Source organism: Xiphophorus couchianus, chromosome 10 (genome assembly GCF_001444195.1).
Source record: "Xiphophorus couchianus chromosome 10, X_couchianus-1.0, whole genome shotgun sequence".
NCBI classification, from domain to species: Eukaryota; Metazoa; Chordata; class Actinopteri; order Cyprinodontiformes; family Poeciliidae; genus Xiphophorus; species Xiphophorus couchianus.
Genome location: NC_040237.1, coordinates 13,927,079 through 13,945,320, shown reverse-complemented (window position 1 = coordinate 13,945,320; position 18,242 = coordinate 13,927,079). Strand labels below are relative to the sequence as shown.

Below are 18,242 nucleotides of genomic sequence, written 5' to 3'. Positions count from 1 at the left end.
TTAAAGTTTAATCAGTAATATTTTTTACAACAAATTTATGTCAGATCATGATTTCTTGGTTAATGTCAAGTTGACATAACGAAGACATTTTGAATAATGTCAACTTTGTATTAAAAGTGTCATGATTTACCGAATGACACTTTATGACAACAGTCATAAATATTCATGAAGACTTACTCATGTTTATGACGGTGTCATGACAGTCTTCTTCACAACCCGTCAAATAAAGTGTTACCAAGAATTTAATTGGTATTTTAAATGAACGTCGGTAGTTTCAAATGTTTCCTCAGCAGCGTGTATGTGTGGATGAACAGACAGAGGCAGCGGCCCCCATCTTTCCACACTGAACCCCTCAGGGATAAACAGGCAGGAAAAGTAAGCGCTCCCCTGAAACACACTCGATCAGGTTTAATGCAGCCCTCCAATTTTCACCCCAGGTGGCGAAGAGATACCGTCTTTGATTCAAAACCCCGGCTTCATCCACTCGTGGCTCGGGGAACGCGTAAACATTTAATGAAAATGACTCGGTTTAATCCCGCGACTTTCTCAAAAAGTCTGGTGAATTCCTTTTTACGTCGCAGGCAGGTGATTGAGGCAGAAACAAAGCGTGGCTGATGGAGTAGGATAGGCGCCGAATAGAGGATAGAAGAGGCTTTAATAGGGAGCGGGGTGCAGTTTTGGAGGAACGACGGGTAGTGAGTGGTGGGAGACGGGCGGGGCGACTGTTTAAAAGCTTACAGACACCCATGCGTGTCGAGACTGCCAATCCGCTGGGAAATCAGTGCCCGGGAAGCCTTCAGACTCCCATGGAAAGATCCCCGTTTCTAAGCACAGTGATCTGACGTTTTGAAAAGTGAGGCGGCCAAAGCACCTGCCACATCCCGAGGTTGGATAAGAGGCTCTGATGAGACAGACAGGGGTAGGAAATGGGTCTCATTTGTTAAATTTTTAGATCTCTCTGCTCTCTTCCTCCTCCTCCTCCCTCTCGTTCTCTCGCAGCCATTCTCTCCAGATTCATCATCATTGAGCTATAACTTTTGCATGTGTCTGGGTATCACTGTAATGAGAACAACCCCCTAGATATTATTGATCTATGTCCTCAATTACCTTCCGACTCTCAATTATTTAATACAGCTCCAGCTTCTTTTCTTCCAGAAGCATGTTCAAAGGGAAGAAGGGTTAATTCGCCCATCCCGCCTCGTCCGCCGCACAGAAACGCTCTCAGCTCTACACGTCTTTGCTGATTTCACTCTACACCACCAGGCAGACACCCCCCCCAGAGTGTTGCTCCGCAAAGCAGTGCGTTTCTTGACTTGGCCCGTTCTTCGTTAAGGCGACCTGGGGCCTCGTTTGCAAAGGCTGCCTACTGACAAAAAAAAAGCAAAAAAATCCAGCTGTATCGATAATGAGCTGACTGTGGGAAACGACTTGGTTACACGACTGTAGTAGCTGGCTTTATTGGCGGCACTCTGAGGGGTATGCTGGGAAACCATTGAAGATGTGAGAACAGCTTGCATGTATGATGAAGCAGTAAGGCATTTACGTGTTTCTGATTTTGTTTATGATAATAAAAGCACTCCTTTTTCTTTACACACGTATAAAAGGGATATCCCATTTTGATATCAATCCCATTGGCAAGCATTAGGACTGTGCCAGAAATTTATATTATTAGTCGGGGCTTCACATTTGCTTCAGTTTTACTCTTTGTTCTCCTGCATTCATTTGTAGGATTTTCCCCAGATGAGCCTGGCGGGCCACCAGGCTTTACTTGTTCCCCCACCAGGCTAAGTGTTGTTTATTTTACGTGATTTTTTTAGATATCTGTATACACCAGTAGCAGTTATAACAAAGATGGGTTAAGCTAGGTTTATAAAATATTTAAAAAATAATGCTATTTAATTATGCATATACAACCTACAGAAAGACTAGTTTTATGCAACTCACTACAGTTTTTTCTTTGACATTTTATTTACTGAATTTTCTGTCAACTTTTTACATTTTTTAACACAAAAAAAATCACAGTGGGGAAACTCAGCCCTACCGTAGGGCTTAGCTAGGTTTTGGGGGGAAACCATGTATGGCAAGTAATCCACGTATATAACATACGAATCAAATTTCGCATATCAAATACAACAATTTGTATTCAACAACTTCTGGAGACTTTTCTTCTCTCTTGCTGACCCCAATTTCAATCATGTGTCGACGAGGCCAATTTGTAACTGTTTATCGCTCCGTCATCTGCACTTCAGTTCGCTTTGTTTTGGTTGCGCAAAGAAAACTCGCTTGGTTTCATGCATGCGTGCAGTTTCATTGTGTAGATCTGTTTGTGCGTGCTCATTTTCTGCACTTAACTGTGATTCATTTGGAAATGCCTACAGATTTTAAAGAAATAATTATTATTATTTTTATACACGAGTACCCGCATATTTAAGCCCGGCAATGCTTCAAGAAAGGATGTTCATTTGCACTCGTTGAGGTCCGAACGGATTTACGCTAAGAGATTTAACAAGGTCTGTGCAGCAGAAAGTGGGCCGAAGATCACAAAGATATACGGGGTGCAACCCCTGCCAGACGCCCGAGAGCCGAGAGGGGAAAACAGCACTGGAAGTCTAAGGTAATCAGTCAGCATTTATCACGACGCTCAACTTCATGGAAAACCTTTAGCAGGCTAAACACAAACTAAGTGAACTTCTGAAGCGACCGATAAGCAGTCAATCAAAATGCCGCTCAGCGGAGGGGAGGCTAAGCATGGGATGCCTTCACAGAGTCTTCGCACGCAAACTGCAGAAAAACAAGTTGGGGCTGTTTGGAGTGCAAATGTCTCTCAGGCATCATTTAAAAACGCACATACTGTATATGGCTCGTTTTCATCTCTTTTTTTTTGACTACCTTGCAGCTGAATATATCGTGTTGCATCTTAAAGCAGTCCTTTTATGCGTTTACACTTTAATATCAGTGCAAAAGTTTCCAACTGCTCCAAAAAAAAAAAAGCAATGACTGGTTTGACAGAATCTGGATGACTTGATGAAGAAATATGTTTACCCAAAAACGTTGAAACTTTATCAACTGAAAGCATTCCAGTGACAAATTCCTTTTTTTTTTTTTTTTTTAACAACGAACTGTAGCATTCACCAAATGTCATCGCAAAGCTCTTTACAAACCAATAGTTTAGAATTCCATTCGGCCCGATTTCAATTCATATGTATTCGTTATTTTTAGTCAAATCAAATCATGAAGTCACTTTCAAATCTTCAAACCTAATAAAAGCATGTCGAGAGGAAAGCCATTGTTGAAAGACAGCCAATCAAAAGTTCTGTTTGGTCAGAAGAGACCAAAGCTGACCTGCGTGCGAAACTCTGACCCTGTAAGAAACGACGCCATGTAGAAGCACGGCGGTGGCAGCATTTTACTGTTTTTCAGCACGGACAGGGAAGATGGCCCTTGCTGTCCATCTATTCATCAGTTTTTCTCCTTATCCTCCCCCTATCCAAACATTAACTTCAACCTTCCTATCCACCATCTCTGTCATCTGTGCACCAATCCAACCTTCCCCCCTTGCCTTCCCATCCAAGGTTTTTCTCCCCCATCCTTCATCTGGTTCTTTTTTATCTTTGGCCTCACCCTCACAGTTCTTATAACTTTTTCTGTCCTTTTACCCTCTCTTCCATCCAGCCTTCCTTTGTTTTAATCTCTTTTCTAGAGAAAGGGGATGTGGGGATGGGGGGCTTCTTCTGCCAGCTTGGGATAACAGTCTTCCGAGACAAAGCCCCCACTCCGGGTATCTCAAGCCTCCAGTCATGACACGTCCCAGATAAGCCTAATCAGAGGACCAACACATCCGTCCATACCTTCGTCACCAATACCTCCCCCATATTAGCTCACACTTTCCTCCTCGTGAAATCAGCAAACTTAAACAAGCCGTGCCTTTGCTCATACACAGTAGTAATGTTTTCACGTGGTGGAGGGGCTGCACAAATTTCTTACCAGCATTCAGCTGTTTGGATGCTTGTCTGGATTGATGATACAATCTGAGCTACAGGAGAGAAGTACTTAGAAATGATGAAATCTGATGATAGGAAATCAAACCGATAATTAAGATCCTGCGAGACGTTCCGTGTGTGAGCACCAGGAGGCTCTGTGACAAGTCGAGTGCACGTTGATTCCTCACATGGAGTCTTGCCTCAGCATTTCAGCTTACATGGGCTGCTCTCCCCGAGTAAAGCACATTGTTTTTGCTCACAATAATCGAGTGAAAATGTTGTCACTGCTGCTCAGGCAACGCAGCGTGCATCCAATGCACACTGCCCAAGGCGGGTTGAGCTTGGTTCCGTAGATGACTGGCGCCCTCTAGCAGTCGTATCTATGCACAGTTAAGCAGCAGGATTTGGCCGCCTTTCCCTAACACCCCCCCACCCACCCACCCTCCCAACCTTCCCTCTCAAATACACTGTAGATCATTACAAGCTGTCACTCTTCGAGATAAACTCACGGGTTCAGTTTCGGATTTGTCCTCTAGCCACTGACTGAGATTTCATCTCTCTCTCTCTCTGAGCTGACGGGCACCATGATCACCCACCGCTTCATTCCTATTTCTTTGTAATTTTCTGCAGCAGATGCCCTGCATATGGGGAAGAAATCACTTTGGGCCATGAAGGACTTTACTGAAGGAAATCCATGTAATCTGCTACGTCTTTCAGTTAATCAGGAGACTTAATAAGTCATGAAATCGTTCATAGTGTGACTGGGTTGCAGATTTAATGAGCACTCTGCCTAGATGAACAGCCGAGGTGTCTGGGTTGCTGGGGAAACTCTCATGTGCCTTTCAGAATGGTAAGGGGGAAGAGGATGCCTTCGAGGACCGTTGGAAATTTAAAAGTTGCACATTGACAGAGTGGCAAATGAGTCAGAAAAGGAGTCGAATTCTTCCAGGGGAAGAGGAATCTAAATTTGCCACGCTTTATATGATTTGGACAGTTTCTTCACTGGCAGTGGTAGGTTTTCTATGGGCAGTTGCCCAGGGCACCCTTAGAAGAAGGGGTGTAATTTGCGCATTTACCCTGCTACACAATTTAGATCATTTGATCAATTTATCCTTACTGTTTCAGCTGAATTTGTGATTTTTCTTTTAAAAATACATTATTTGTATTAGAATTTTTATAGGAACCATTCAAACATTTGTTATATTCTTAATAACCCCAGAGATATAATTCACACACACATATAGTCCAAGTTTGCCTGGGTTTCAGTAACACACACGTATTTGTATGTGAATAAACATGCGATTTAAACATTTAGGTCAGGAACAAATGACCAAACAGATAAACAATCAACCTTAAGAAAACAGACAAAAGAAGAAGGAATATGAAACCACACATAGAGGCTCTCGGACAAATACAATAGAAACCAGTTACATTTCCACACACCATCAATTTTCTTTAATCTTATTCACCAGGGTCATACATATCTTATATTAATTTTCTTCATCTACGAGTTTTGCATCATGAACAAATAAATAAATACAATTTCCAAGGGAAAAGTGCCTACATTAACATTTGTCTAATCCAAAATTTGACACCATCTACTGTCTGTTCCTTTCCAAAAGAGTGCAATAGATTTTTTTGGCATGCAAGAGACACACATCTATCAAAATACGCTCGTTCTGGCCGTATCTATGACCGCCGGGATATAGTCCCAAGATAAATAGAGCAGGATCCATTAAAACATCTTTTGAAATGAATTTGTGAATTTGTATTTATTTTATAAATAAATAAATGCATATTGTTCCTGACAATATGGGGACAATGCATAGTAATAAACATGAATACGTCATGTAAATATGGTAGATTTAGACAAAAAAGGCTCATTTTCATCTAGCTGGTTGATGGAGGGGATTAAAACGAATTGCAATCAACACAAATGATGACCTATTCTTATTCTGCTTAGCAACCCAGAACAGGAACATTTAGTTTATATACTTTAGGTCAACATTTAGCTTTACCTTGTTTCTTTCTCTCCCTTTTTGCTCTTTCCTTTGACTTATTGTTTTGTTTGTGTTTCCTAATAATGAATGTAAAGCACTTTGACCTACCTTGTTGCTGGAGATGTACTATATAAATAAAATTACCTTACCTACCTTTTGACAGATTCAATGTATAGCTAGAAGCAGTGTAACATACAGTAAACATTTACAATAAAAATAAAAACAAGTCACATCCGTAAGAGGGAAAAAAAAGCATTTAAAAACATTAGTTCATTTAAATGTTGATATGTTGATACCTGGCTGGTCGATAAATGTACAAAAGATATGTTTGAGAACTGGGATTGCAAACTTTGACTAAACTGTATCGGGTTCTTTAGTATCACTATTGTTTTTGTAGCCACAAAACACAAAATTCTGTCTGAATATTCAGCCATAGTCCCACGACAGAATTAGTGAAATTCATTTCAATTTGATGATTTTCTGGCGGTTTTTAAACACAGTCAAAAAAAAATGTAAGGCTTTGGCAAAGCTATTCAAATGTTTAAACACCGGTTGGTCCTGCTACCATCATCAACATTTTTCACCATCAGTGCACCTTCAGGTATAGTTTTTTTTAATAGTTTTTTATATACAGTATATATGTAGCAACGCCTCACATACATCCAGACAATATGGTGAAGATAGCTTTTAGCTGGGCACAGTTACTGACAGTGTTCTTGTTGCTGTGCTGGACGATTGCCAGTCAGTTGTCCATAAAGTCCATTAAACCAAAATTTGAGCCTTTTAGAGTCAACACGGAACTGGGCAGATAGGAACCGCGTCCGCTGAGCGAAAGGAGGTAAAATATTTACCGGCCAGTCTCGGACACGTTTAAGGATCAGTAAATTATATTTTGCTTATTCTACCTTCAGGGCAAGAGTATAAAATAACCAAAAGGCCTGAGGTGTTATAAATTCCTGATATCATGTATAAATGCTTTGTGGACGAAAGCAACATTTTAAACCGTCGCACTGGGAAATCAATGGCTAATGCAGTGAGCACAATCCTTTTATCTGTCGATTATTTGGATGAAAAGTCCAAATTAGGGAGCTGCCACATCTGGCCAAAGGCAAAGTGAGCGTAACAACCGCCTCAATGAGACCAACGTACACAGGAACGGTTTTCAAAGGTGCAACGTTGTACAAAATATGGTAAACCCAGGACAAATTATGCAATGTTTTGGTCCATCCATGATCCAATCATCCTGTTCCACAGCACAAAGATTTTTTTTATTTTTATTTTTTTTGGAGCCGGGATCTGGTGATTGATCTTAACTAATATTTATGACAGTCTATATATTTTTACATTTCTTCTAAGGAAGTCGTGACGCTTACAGTTCATCACGACTTTGTGTGTTTTCGCAGCACAGCTCAAATTGCTTTCTGGAGGATATTTTTTTCTCTCTTCATTGTGGTTTTACTTTGATTGACCTAAGTTGTAGATTTTGAAAGAGAAAAAAGATCATCAAATGCAGTCCAGGTTACTTTAAAAAAAAAAAATGTAACCGGCCCTTTAATCTTGAATCACATGACTTCGGCTTCGTTACAGTGTTTGTGTGGAAAATAAAAAGACTGGAAATACCAAAAAGCAATACAGAAATAAGTGACAACTTTATTTTTGTCAATGCTTTCGCCCCAGAGAAGATGACACCCATGGCAAAGAGCCCTATGGCTGTTTAAAAAAAGAATACCATTGCCATGACTATTAGTAAGGTTAATGACTGCTATTCATTTTTCTTGCGGGAATAAAACAAACAAACAATCATTGCCCAAGGCTCTCCGACTCTCTCATACGTGTAATTATTGAGATGAACTGATCAGTACGTGGGTACCAAATTCAATTTTGCTTATGACCTTCTTCAATCTGGAGTGATCAAAATAAAATGCGGTGCGGTTTCTCGCCTCTTACGTGACCTGCGTGTAAATGTCTTTCAAGGCTCAGAGCGCGATAGTTATATCGTTGCGTTTGAGGTTGCAGGGAGACAAACGTTGTTGATACAGGTAACCGAGGTGTGGCCAGGCGCACAGGTGGAAAGGAAAAAAAAAAAAAAAAGCCAGCTCATCATCTGGCAGCCGTTATTTCTCTTCCTTGTCCTGCACTGCAGCGCTGTGCTCCGGTTATGGCCCCGAGTGGCGTGGGGAAGTGCTCGCTGTTCTTCTTCCTCGCCCTGGCGTTCGACGCCGGCGGCCTGGTGGTGCTCCTCGTCGGTATTTTCGGCAACCTGACCGCAGACGGCCGCTTCTACGGGGACTTCCTCATCTACACGGGCTCCGTCATCATCTTTTTCAGCCTGATGTGGTGGGTGTTGTGGTACACGGGGAACGTGCACCTGTACGCGCCGGTACACAGGAGGGACTCTCTGGACGCCAGCCTCACGCAGTGGGCCAGGAAGTTGTCCGAGAGGTTCTCCAAGGGCGGCGGCGGCGGCAAGAAGCCCCTGGAAGCGGCGGAGGATGAGGAGGAGATGAAGAAAAAGAAGATGGGTGGAGAGGTGGTGGAGGCGAAGGGGACCGCGCTCTTCTCTGCGCCGCCTCGGATTGCATGGGAGTCCGGCGGCGGCGGTCAGGATAACGGGGGCTTTGACGGATGGAGCGAGTGCGCGTCTCCGGCTGATAAAAACGCGGAGCTGGGGGTCCTGACGGTGGCGGAGGCGGTTCTGCAGGCGGGAGACACTAAAGCAGAGAGGCTCCTCTGACACAACATGGTGCGTATTTGGCTCACCAATAAGGCCGTGAGGACCTCTGAAGGTCTGGGCCGAACTGGTTCCATCTAGGAGTGCATCGATTGTAGTTTTCTGGCCGATTACCGAAATAAACAAACAATTAAAAAGTCTGACCTGCCGATTAGCAATTTAGCGATACCAATTTTTTTTTTCCCATTAAATGTTGCTAAATATAGCAAGAAAGCCCACTGACTACAACTTTTACCAATTCTTCTTTGCAAAATACCTCAATTTCGGAAATTTGATGGCAGTTCTCTATAAACAGTCATTCTAAACTTTTGCTGCTGATTCTCTGTTGGATTTGGGTTTGAACTTTGACTGAGCACATGACTGAGCTTTGATCTCAGTCATGCCCTAGACATAAAGGCAGGGCATGATGTGCACGTAGTCCTCCCCCCCCCCTGCATGTTTTAAATGTTTCCCTTCATGCCACACACCTGAGCTGTTGGTTTGTGCTTCTCCTTCAAAGTTCCCTGCTTTAAACTTCCCCACGGCTCTGCCCCTGCTGTTTTCCTTCATCTCTATGATGCTTTTTGTTTTAGCTAATGTTCTCTAGCAAACCTTATGAGGTTTTCACAGAACAACTGGCTTTCTTTAGAATAAATTAGTCATTACTGTTTACTAACTGAGTAACTTCTGGAAGCAATGGGTGTTTTTTTTGTTGTTGTTTTTTTTTTGGATAACGTTTGGAAAGCTATGTATATTTTTTTCTTTCCACTTCCTTTGCAGCTATATACTGCTTTGCGTTAGTCGGTCACATAAAATCCCAATGAAAGACACTGAAAGAAAGTCGTGTTTGACAAAGTGTGAATGTTCAAGGGGTGTGAATACCTTTGCAAGGTGGTAAATAATCCTCGTTAGAGGCCTGCCGTCGTGAGTTTTTCAGCTACATCTAACTGGCCTTTTATTTTTTTTCTTCGTCACCACTGCCATCCTCGTCCTCTCGCAGGTTGTCATGGCAGCCCTCCTCAGGCTCGCCCCGGCCTTAATAAGGGAAATATCTCACATTATTGGCAGGGTTTAGATGAAACTCATAGTGAAGCTGGTCCAGAGAGGTAATCACCCACCCACCCATAGGTACACGCACCTCTCCTACCCCCCATCAGCCCTCCAAGGGGGCTTCCCAGCTCTATGCTCATAAATATCTGTAATAATCTTTTTTTTTTTCTCTTCCTTTTGCACACCCTCCACCCGAGTGGAGAGATCTTCAGTGACCCATGGCAGTTTTTAATTAATGAGCCTGACCGTTTGTGCTCACCTTCACACTTCAGCAGTATTTTAGCCGTCAGTTTGCTTGTAAGTGGCTGGCCAGTCAGACACCCTCTGGGCATAAAGGCACAATTGCATTTTAATGGAACTCTGCAGCGCTTATTGATCCGGCGGAATGGAGTGCGGTGGGCACGGCGATTGGGTTTTAGCCGCGGCTGAGCCGCCGAAGAACTGCGGGGATCTTATCTTATTCTGCTTAATGCCCCCCTGATGCCATCCCACCAGCTATAAATGGGTGTGGCCTTTTTTTTTTCTTTTTTCTTTTTTTAAAGTTACAAAGGGGAAAAAAAATGCTGATCCACAAAATAACAGTGCCTCGCATTTGGGATCTGCCGAAAGTGCCGTTCATTAAATCCAGACATCATCCAGATGGTGACGCCGTTACTCTGTACGCGCTGATCATAATGTTTCAGTAAAGTGGAGGAATAACCTGTGAGTGTATCATTATCCGGAATGAAATGATTCCTATGCTGATGTTGGGTAATATGACACAGAGTCAGGAAGAAGCCATTAATCCAAGCGCTACATAAAAAGCCAGATTAGTTTGCACTCCATTGGCCTCCATTTTTGTAGTTTTTATTTTTTTAAACTATATGTAAAAAACAATGTATGTCATGATAGAGGCGTTATCAATATCAGTAGATGATACATTTGATTCAGTAATTTCACTGACTGCACAGCATTCTGGGAGACGTAGGTAAAGTAAAGGCTTTAGTCGCTCAACTTCTCACGGCTAGCTAAGTAACTTTGGTGGTATCGAGTAACTCGCTCCCTCTTTGGTTACCTAGCAGCAACCTTGTTGAGTAGCTTGCGCAGCGGCAGTTTCATGTTTCACCACCATGCCGCGCAACTGCTTAAAAATAAACAACAACTGCGAGAAGTGAAAACTGTGGCTAAAGCAGGACAGGTCACTTCACTAGTTTGATAGTATTTCAGATATTTAAAACTACAACAGCAGTGAGAAACATGGGGGGGAAGGGAAACAGGGTAAGATCTTTACAGCTTATAATTTAAGTTTTGTTTTGTTTTTGTTTTTTGGGGGACAGCACCTTTCAAGTCTTTGTTTTTAAGGGTGTCGAGTTTGAAACAGAGATCAAACTTTCAGATTTGTGCTGTAGACGGCTACTTCCTCCCAATAGGTCGCGTGTTATCACAGAGTATATCAGTGCACACTTCTTTTCATAACCCAGGTCCCCGCCTTAGAAAAACACTGCTAATGTAGCATCGACTTACCTTTTTTTTTTTCTGAATGAGAACGTATCAGACGTTTGGCAAAGCTGGTTAATCAGCATGTGCAATTTATCATTGCTTAACACAGAGAGAGGGATGGGTCAGGATTAGATGCCGATTGCTTCATGCTTGCATGTTCACATGTTCTGAGCTGCCTGTGCGGTGGTGTGAAATTACTCAATGTTTCTGTGAAGCCGTGCCGTACCATGTTGACTCCTTTACCTGTTCTAGAGATGTGACCATCAAGACCGTCTGAAAGAAAGATTTTAAAATGATATGTATAGTTTTCTTTGATATTCATCTCGAGATCTGAAAATCAAACTAGAACAGCGTTATGCTAAGTAAAAAAAAAAAAAGTGATATTGTATTATTATTAATAAATATTGTGACTAGGATGGTGGTTGTGATTAGCCCACGTATTCCTCCGTCTTGCTTTTAGTATTTTCAAATTGTTATGGTTAAACCTAAATGTTGACACAGTTGAGAACAGGGTGGCACATGCAAATGTCTAAATATTAAACCAAAAGTGCTTATTTTTTTGTAAATCGAAAGCCTCATTTGATAATGCAAAGTATTTGTCAATCACTCAAAATTAAGGACTAAGATTGTCTTTCTTTCTTTTTCTTTTTTTTTTAGAAATAAAGGCTGCAGAGATGTTGAGAATGTGTAATGTAATACTGCTTACCCATGAAGATATCCAAAATTAAAACCTACATCTAAAATGTGCAAAATATTTCAAATCTGTGCAGTTCTCACATTGGTATACAGTTGAAACCAAAGGCTTACATACAGTGAATAGAAAGACACGAGTAGACATTAATAAATGCCTGACATGTTTTCTCTCATTATTATTGTGGCATTCGGTAAATAGGAAAAAAATGTAACTCTAGCTGACCTGAAATAAGAGACATTTCAAATGATTTCACCTGACCGCCTGCGTAGAGTTAGTTTTCTCTTGACCTGTGTGGTCACTAAAGCTGTTTCTTTTTTCTTTTTTTCCCCCGTGTGATAGAGCGTGTAGCCAAAATTAAACACGCGAAGAGAAGCCACCGCAAAGCTGTTCTCAAACGACGTCTGTTATGGCTACCAATAGTCTGAAAATTTTCATGAACTTGCGTACAGATTATCTTTGAAAACCAGTTGCGTAGCACACAACCTTCCGCTTATCTAGATTCAGACCTTCAACTTGTGCCGAGAAGTCATAACCTGTTACAGTAACTCTTTGTTTTTAGCACGTTAATTATTTTGTGTTGGTACCAAATTTTTGCATCAAAAGTAACTCTTTACTATGTTTTTTTTTGTTTTTGTTACCTTTGCAGATGCTGTAGCCGGTGCTCCTGGACATGAGCTACTTCCTGTTTTTGTTTGGGGTTTTTTCCTTCTCCCCCGAGATTTCAACAGACTTTAACATTTAAACTTGTGAGTGAAAGTCACGTTTGTGAGAACATCTTGCTTGGTGTAAAGCTCTCAAAAATAAGAAAAGCTGAAGGGAAAACATTTCATTTTTATGTTTCTTGTGTCACTATATGTATATTTTTGTCTAAATTATTTTTGGGAATAAAGTGCAAAGACATTTAAATGTGGCTGTGTGACTCTGAGCAGTGGATGCTGTCTGCTTTAGTGAAAGAGACTACGTTGCAAAGGTAATCCTTAACAAAGTGTCAACTTTTTAATGTCTATAATTACAAACAAATGTTTGGGATTTAACACACATGGATAATTTCTTTCTACTACAGCTACAGCTGGGTCTGTAAGGGAAGGAAAGCAAATTCGTCAACGGAGCCAGAATGTCTCTTATCTTTAAGGGAACGTATTTCTCTGGTGCCAGCGGGTGGTTTAAAAAAAAAAAATGAAGATGTAGAGATAGAAGGAATGTGACCTGAATGTTTAAGCTCTTTCCGTGTCATCTGTCACGCCGCTCACTCCTCGTGAGGTGCCGTGCGAAGCATGGAAAGAATAAAACTAACTTTCACAAGTTGCCGCTGTCGGATCGGCCGCTGCGTAGGGTTTTTCTTCGTTGCTGTCCTCCTTGATGTGATCGGCCTCATCGTCTTCATCACTGGGATCGCCTCGCCCGTCGGCTACTGGGACTTTCTTGTCCTTTCTGGGCCGCTAATCTTGTTCCTCAGCCTGGCGTTTTGGATTTTGTGGCACATCGGAAACGTAGAGGTGCCGACCGAGGAGCTGACTCAACTTTGAGGCTCATCGCCAGCAAGCAACCGTTGACCACCTTTCGCTGGATGAGGAAGCCAATTCAGCTACAGGTTCAAAGCTTCTGCTGTGAAATAAACGAATGTGGAGAAAGTAATGTTTGTTAAAAGTTTTGTTGCTTTCCTTTGTTCGGTTTCAGGTGCTTTTTGTGCTTGGAGTCTGTATCGAAGGACAAACTTATGGAGCCGTAATCTGAAAAAGACGTCTGACTGTTGAGAAGGAAAAGTTCTGAAGATCTCTTCAGACCAAGAAAGGTGCAATCATTAAGACTCTTTTGTATTTTGACAAATAGGCCTGAATGATGTTTACTCCGACTTGCCCCCAGAAAAGCCAAGATGAAAAGGAACACACAACAATAGCAAATTGATGTAGTTATTTTTAATTAGCATTATTTTTAAGTCATTTTGTTCCCAACTAATATTATGTTATAGCCATTTGGGATTCTTTTGTGCTCGTATTCCGTCTTTTGGGGCCTTTTTAAATTCACATTGTCCCTGTTTGATTCATGCTTTAGCTTTTTATCTCAAACTTGCGTTCTTTGTAAGCATTTCCTTTGTTTGGGGTCTTGTGCATAGTTTTTTGTTAAAATTCCACCCCTAAGCTGCGCTTTTGTATCTCTATTGCTACGCTGAGGCTCTTTGCTGTCCTTTTGTGATGAACACATTTCACAAATTGTCCTGATTACTGTAATGTTGCTTTTGTGCAAGTATTTGAAGCGTTTCTCAAATCTAAATGTGAGCGGTCAAATAAGTTTTTGATTCCTACACTACTTCTGTTTTGTTTTCTCATTCAGTCTGACCATATTTCTCCTAAAATGTTTTGTTTAAAAAAAAAAAAAAAAGACTTCATCTAGCACTGAATTTCCTTCTTTGAGCCGTATGGCTTTTTGAAGTTGCATTGTTTCAAATGGAAACATAATAAAAGCAATTCAGATTAGCGTATTAGTTTGCTACACTTGGCACTTTTTTTTTTTAAACATGGACAACGTTTTGGATTGTCAAAAGATGTACACCAAACTCAACTATGAACTTTATTGAAATGAAGAACCCAAACAAATAATTATATCGATACATAACGTCAAAAGGATGTTGTGTTGATTGAAAGGTCCATTTTCACCAGCTTGTGCATAGCGTCACGGTTTCTAGGTTACAGGACAAACTCCGGGGTAAGGGCAGGGAATAAAGCTGAAGGCTTAGACCGTCAAATTTCACAGCCGCTCACTTCTGGTCTTTGTGGTTGACGAAGAACCTGACCTACCTTTGTAGTCCTTGTGGACGAAGCACTACGTGGTGTTTCATCGACCACGAAGCCTACATCAGCCAGGTCCTTTGAGGGACACAGCCCCTCGATTTGGACACATCCTATCTGTTAGAAAACCTATGTAATGTAAAATAAAACAATAATAATCAGTTTATCAAATCAAGGATGCTATTACACCTTTTCACTTTTCTCTCATGTATCATTGTGTTCTGTGTAAATAAACGTCTAATCCAATGAATTTTGATGCTTCAGTCTTAAGATGATAGAAATGTTCTATAATCTTGTTCCAACACTGACTAGCTGATAGCTTACCATCCTAGCTGAAAACATCCTCTTGATAACTCGTTCTCTACTAAAGGGACTTACTACTCTCATCTCCGCTACATAGCGCCCCCTCACCCCTGTCAAATAAGTCCTTCCTTTGTTTCTCCTTCCTGCTTGTTGGCAACACGTGGTCATTTATCATGTCTGTTTTACCGACTTTGTACTTAAGGCTGTTGTTCCCGATCAGTCTCTGTGGTGATTTTAGAGCTGTGAAATCTGAGTATTGGTCGCTCAAACCGTTCAAAAGGAACCAGTCAAACGGGGTCCTTTAGTTACAGACCACCGAGCAGCGTCGTTTCATGGGAATGGTGTGTGAAAAAGAGAATATGGAAACTGATTTTTTTTTTTTTTTAATGGCGGAATCAAACTTTGTGGGTTTGTTTATTGAGCTACTCGTGTGCTCAGGTGTTATCTTTATCTCGGGATCTCAGGTATGTCGTACAACTTGTTTTTCACCAGTCCGAACACACACACCCTATTTACAGGGCGACTGATATCTGAGCTCAGCGCCACAATAATCCCCTGATCGTCCCTTGTTTGGCACAAGAGTGAAGATACAATAGCTAACTAACAGGAAGACTCAGGAGAAAATATAGATGGGTTTATTATTAACTTGAATTTTATGTTCGAGTTAACAATTTTGTGTAATTGCTTTTAGTTCCAAGTCTTTACCATAAACCTTCAATACTCAGATCTCTTTTGAGAAACATTTGGGTTTCAAAGAACAGGCATTTATCCTCGCACAAATGAGTGTTTGGGAATGTGTCAACACTGCATTACTAATGCAGAACCTCACCCGGTAAAGCGGTTCGAGAACGGGTTCCTTTGAACCAGTCGTCATGAGACTCCAGAAGGCGTCACAATCCCCCCAGCCGGCCCGTCTCTAGGTGTTCAGGTTCAGCCTCACACCCTTCCTTCCGTCTCTCTGTCACATCGCCGTGGCCGACTCGCGCGGAGGAAACACGCCTGGCCCTGGCTGAACATGACACTGTCTAGTGACAAAGGCGGCAGAGATTAGGTTCCGCGAGGGCAGTCGGTGTAGTGTTGAGACTCTTGTCACGGCTGCCAGCGCTTCACACTGGAGCAACAGCACTGTGGTGGCATGTGACGTGACGGAGGTTCAACTGTCGAGGCTGGTGGAGCAATGCTAAAATGCGTTAAAAGTTTGGAAATCAATCTTTCAGTCTGATGCTGAGAAAGACATTTTGGAAGAAGTGAATCTGTCCTTTTTTATTGAGTCATCTGCATAGCATGTTCAAAGGAGATTTATGTATCTTTCTCAGTATTAGAAATGTATTTAAAACTGAATGTCTTTGTTCTTTTTGCTTGGTATGAATATCAACTTATCTACAAGCTACTAACCAAACCGGAAATAAAGTCTATAAAAGAAATTTTATCCAATATTATTAGACTGGTTAAGAATGTAAAAGTTGTCAGCCTCTCTCAAGACTAAAGAAACAGGTACTATATGGGCTAGGTCTAAGTTCTAATGTGAACTTTAGAGAGAAGATGGGTTCATTTCAGAGCTACACTGAACCATCAACACCAGAACTGCTAAAAGAGTGCCTTACTTTGGTCTGGTTTGCTGCTGTTGTTTCACCTCCCTCATAAAATCAACTCCGGACTCTGAATTTTTGTTTTAGTTTTAGAGCACGTAATATTTAAATATTATGTTATCGATCAAATCAATGCAGTCCCTCCAGTTTCTTGAGAACTATCATGGAAATGAAAGCAAAATCAACAACTCCTCCCATTTTTTTTTTTGCTATTAATTGGAAGTTCATTACAGATTTTTCTAAAATTGTCAAGAACTTTCTTCCTTGTACTAAACAGCTGCCTCAGACTTAATGGATGTCAGGTTATAGTCCACGATCTACACAGAGAGTAATAAAAAGTCGCATTTACTGTCATCAATAAGCACAAAAATTGCAATTATTTCCCAGTTAGTGCCACAAACACTTTGATTTATTTATTTTTATTGCCAAAAATCACAAAAAGAATCACAAAATCTAGGAGGGGTTGGAAAGATGTTCAATAATAATATTTAATTTTAAGAATTCATTGGTAGTTTGTGAACAGGTTTTATCAACACATTCTGGCACAACCGGCCCTTTAAGAGCACTCACGATCTGCATTTGGCCCAAAGCAGAAATGAGTTCGAACCTCCTGCTTTAGAGAGTGGACTGTTGGGTCACTGCTGGACAAACAGCTGGTTAATTTGTCCTGGATGTCTCTCTGAAATGGGTTTGTTTTAGCACCACGCTTTGGATGTTTTTATGATTTCCCAACTTTGGATTACCATAAACTACACTGTTGGTTGCTGGGGGTTTTTTTAAAGTTTTTTTTTTTTAAAGAACATAATTTATCAATGGTTCAAACCAAATCTCAAAAGGGTGATTTCTCATTTCTGAATTGGTCAGGCAAATTTTCTTCTTGGTGCATTGTCATGTGACCTTACGTTTGCGTCACTAAACCCAACTCCTCCAAAGCTGAAGTTATGATGGTAACAAATTAATTCCCAGCTAACACACGAAACACAGGAGAACGTGACGTCAGCTTAAACCGAACGCTAGTTCCCACCGTACTTTCACCTCTCCGTGTTTTCGTTTTGAGGTCCCTTTTCTAGCGTCTGGGAGGTGCGTACGGCAGGCGTGATTCAGCGCAGGAGCACACAAACACACACCTTCAGCACACCATTAAACTGTCCGGGCGAGGCAGGAACCTGCGACTGCATTGTCTCGTCACGGTTCGTGGTTTTAATGCAAGCTTTTAAAGTCCAAATATAGGCAAGAATGTTCTAGGGAGAAAATCCAATTACGTGTCCAGGATCAACCTTTTTTTTTTTTCTTTTTTTTTTTAAACAATTGTATTCTTTAATAAATATTAGGTGGCAGTAATTTATTTCCTAATTACGGCTCAGTAAATGTACTCGGTAAAGCTTGATATGGATGTCCCATTTCCTTCGCACGTTCCAAATTAATTACGGAACTGTTCAGCCGCACTTCCTGGAAATTAACTTCCCAGTTAAGGATCTAATTTATCCCCGAGTTTTTCCTTTTCACTGAGCGGACGCCGGTTCCTCAATGCGGTAATGAGGTGCTACCTTGCTTAAAAGCTTTTCATTAGGCCGGTTTCCATGGAGACCTGCTGTTTTTAGAGACAGGCCTCCCTGGCGAGCAGAAGTGAAAAGCAGCCGGGGCGGAGATG

The 18,242-nt window shown here is 41.3% G+C and overlaps 1 protein-coding gene and 1 long non-coding RNA gene across 3 annotated transcripts; one reads left to right on the top strand and one right to left on the bottom strand.

Moving 5' to 3' along the window:
* Positions 1-5,290: 5,290 nt before the first annotated feature.
* LOC114152410 (transmembrane protein 238-like) lies at positions 5,291-14,949 on the top strand. Of its 2 annotated transcripts, XR_003597115.1 has the most exons (3): positions 5,291-8,723; positions 12,560-13,504; positions 13,591-14,949. XR_003597115.1 is itself a non-coding variant. In XM_028030315.1 (2 exons), the coding sequence occupies exon 1, from the start codon at positions 8,139-8,141 to the stop codon at positions 8,712-8,714; it is 576 nt and encodes a 191-aa protein (XP_027886116.1). In that variant the 5' UTR covers positions 5,291-8,138; the 3' UTR covers positions 8,715-8,723; positions 12,560-14,949. The 2 variants fall into 2 exon arrangements, 1 of the variants encoding a protein (XP_027886116.1); XM_028030315.1 differs by having other exon boundaries at positions 12,560-14,949.
* Positions 13,060-16,418, bottom strand: LOC114152411 (uncharacterized). Its single transcript, XR_003597116.1, has 2 exons — positions 15,832-16,418; positions 13,060-13,518 (listed from the first exon to the last, which is right to left on the bottom strand). It is a non-coding gene; the product is annotated as an uncharacterized LOC114152411 (long non-coding RNA).
* Positions 16,419-18,242: the final 1,824 nt, after the last annotated feature.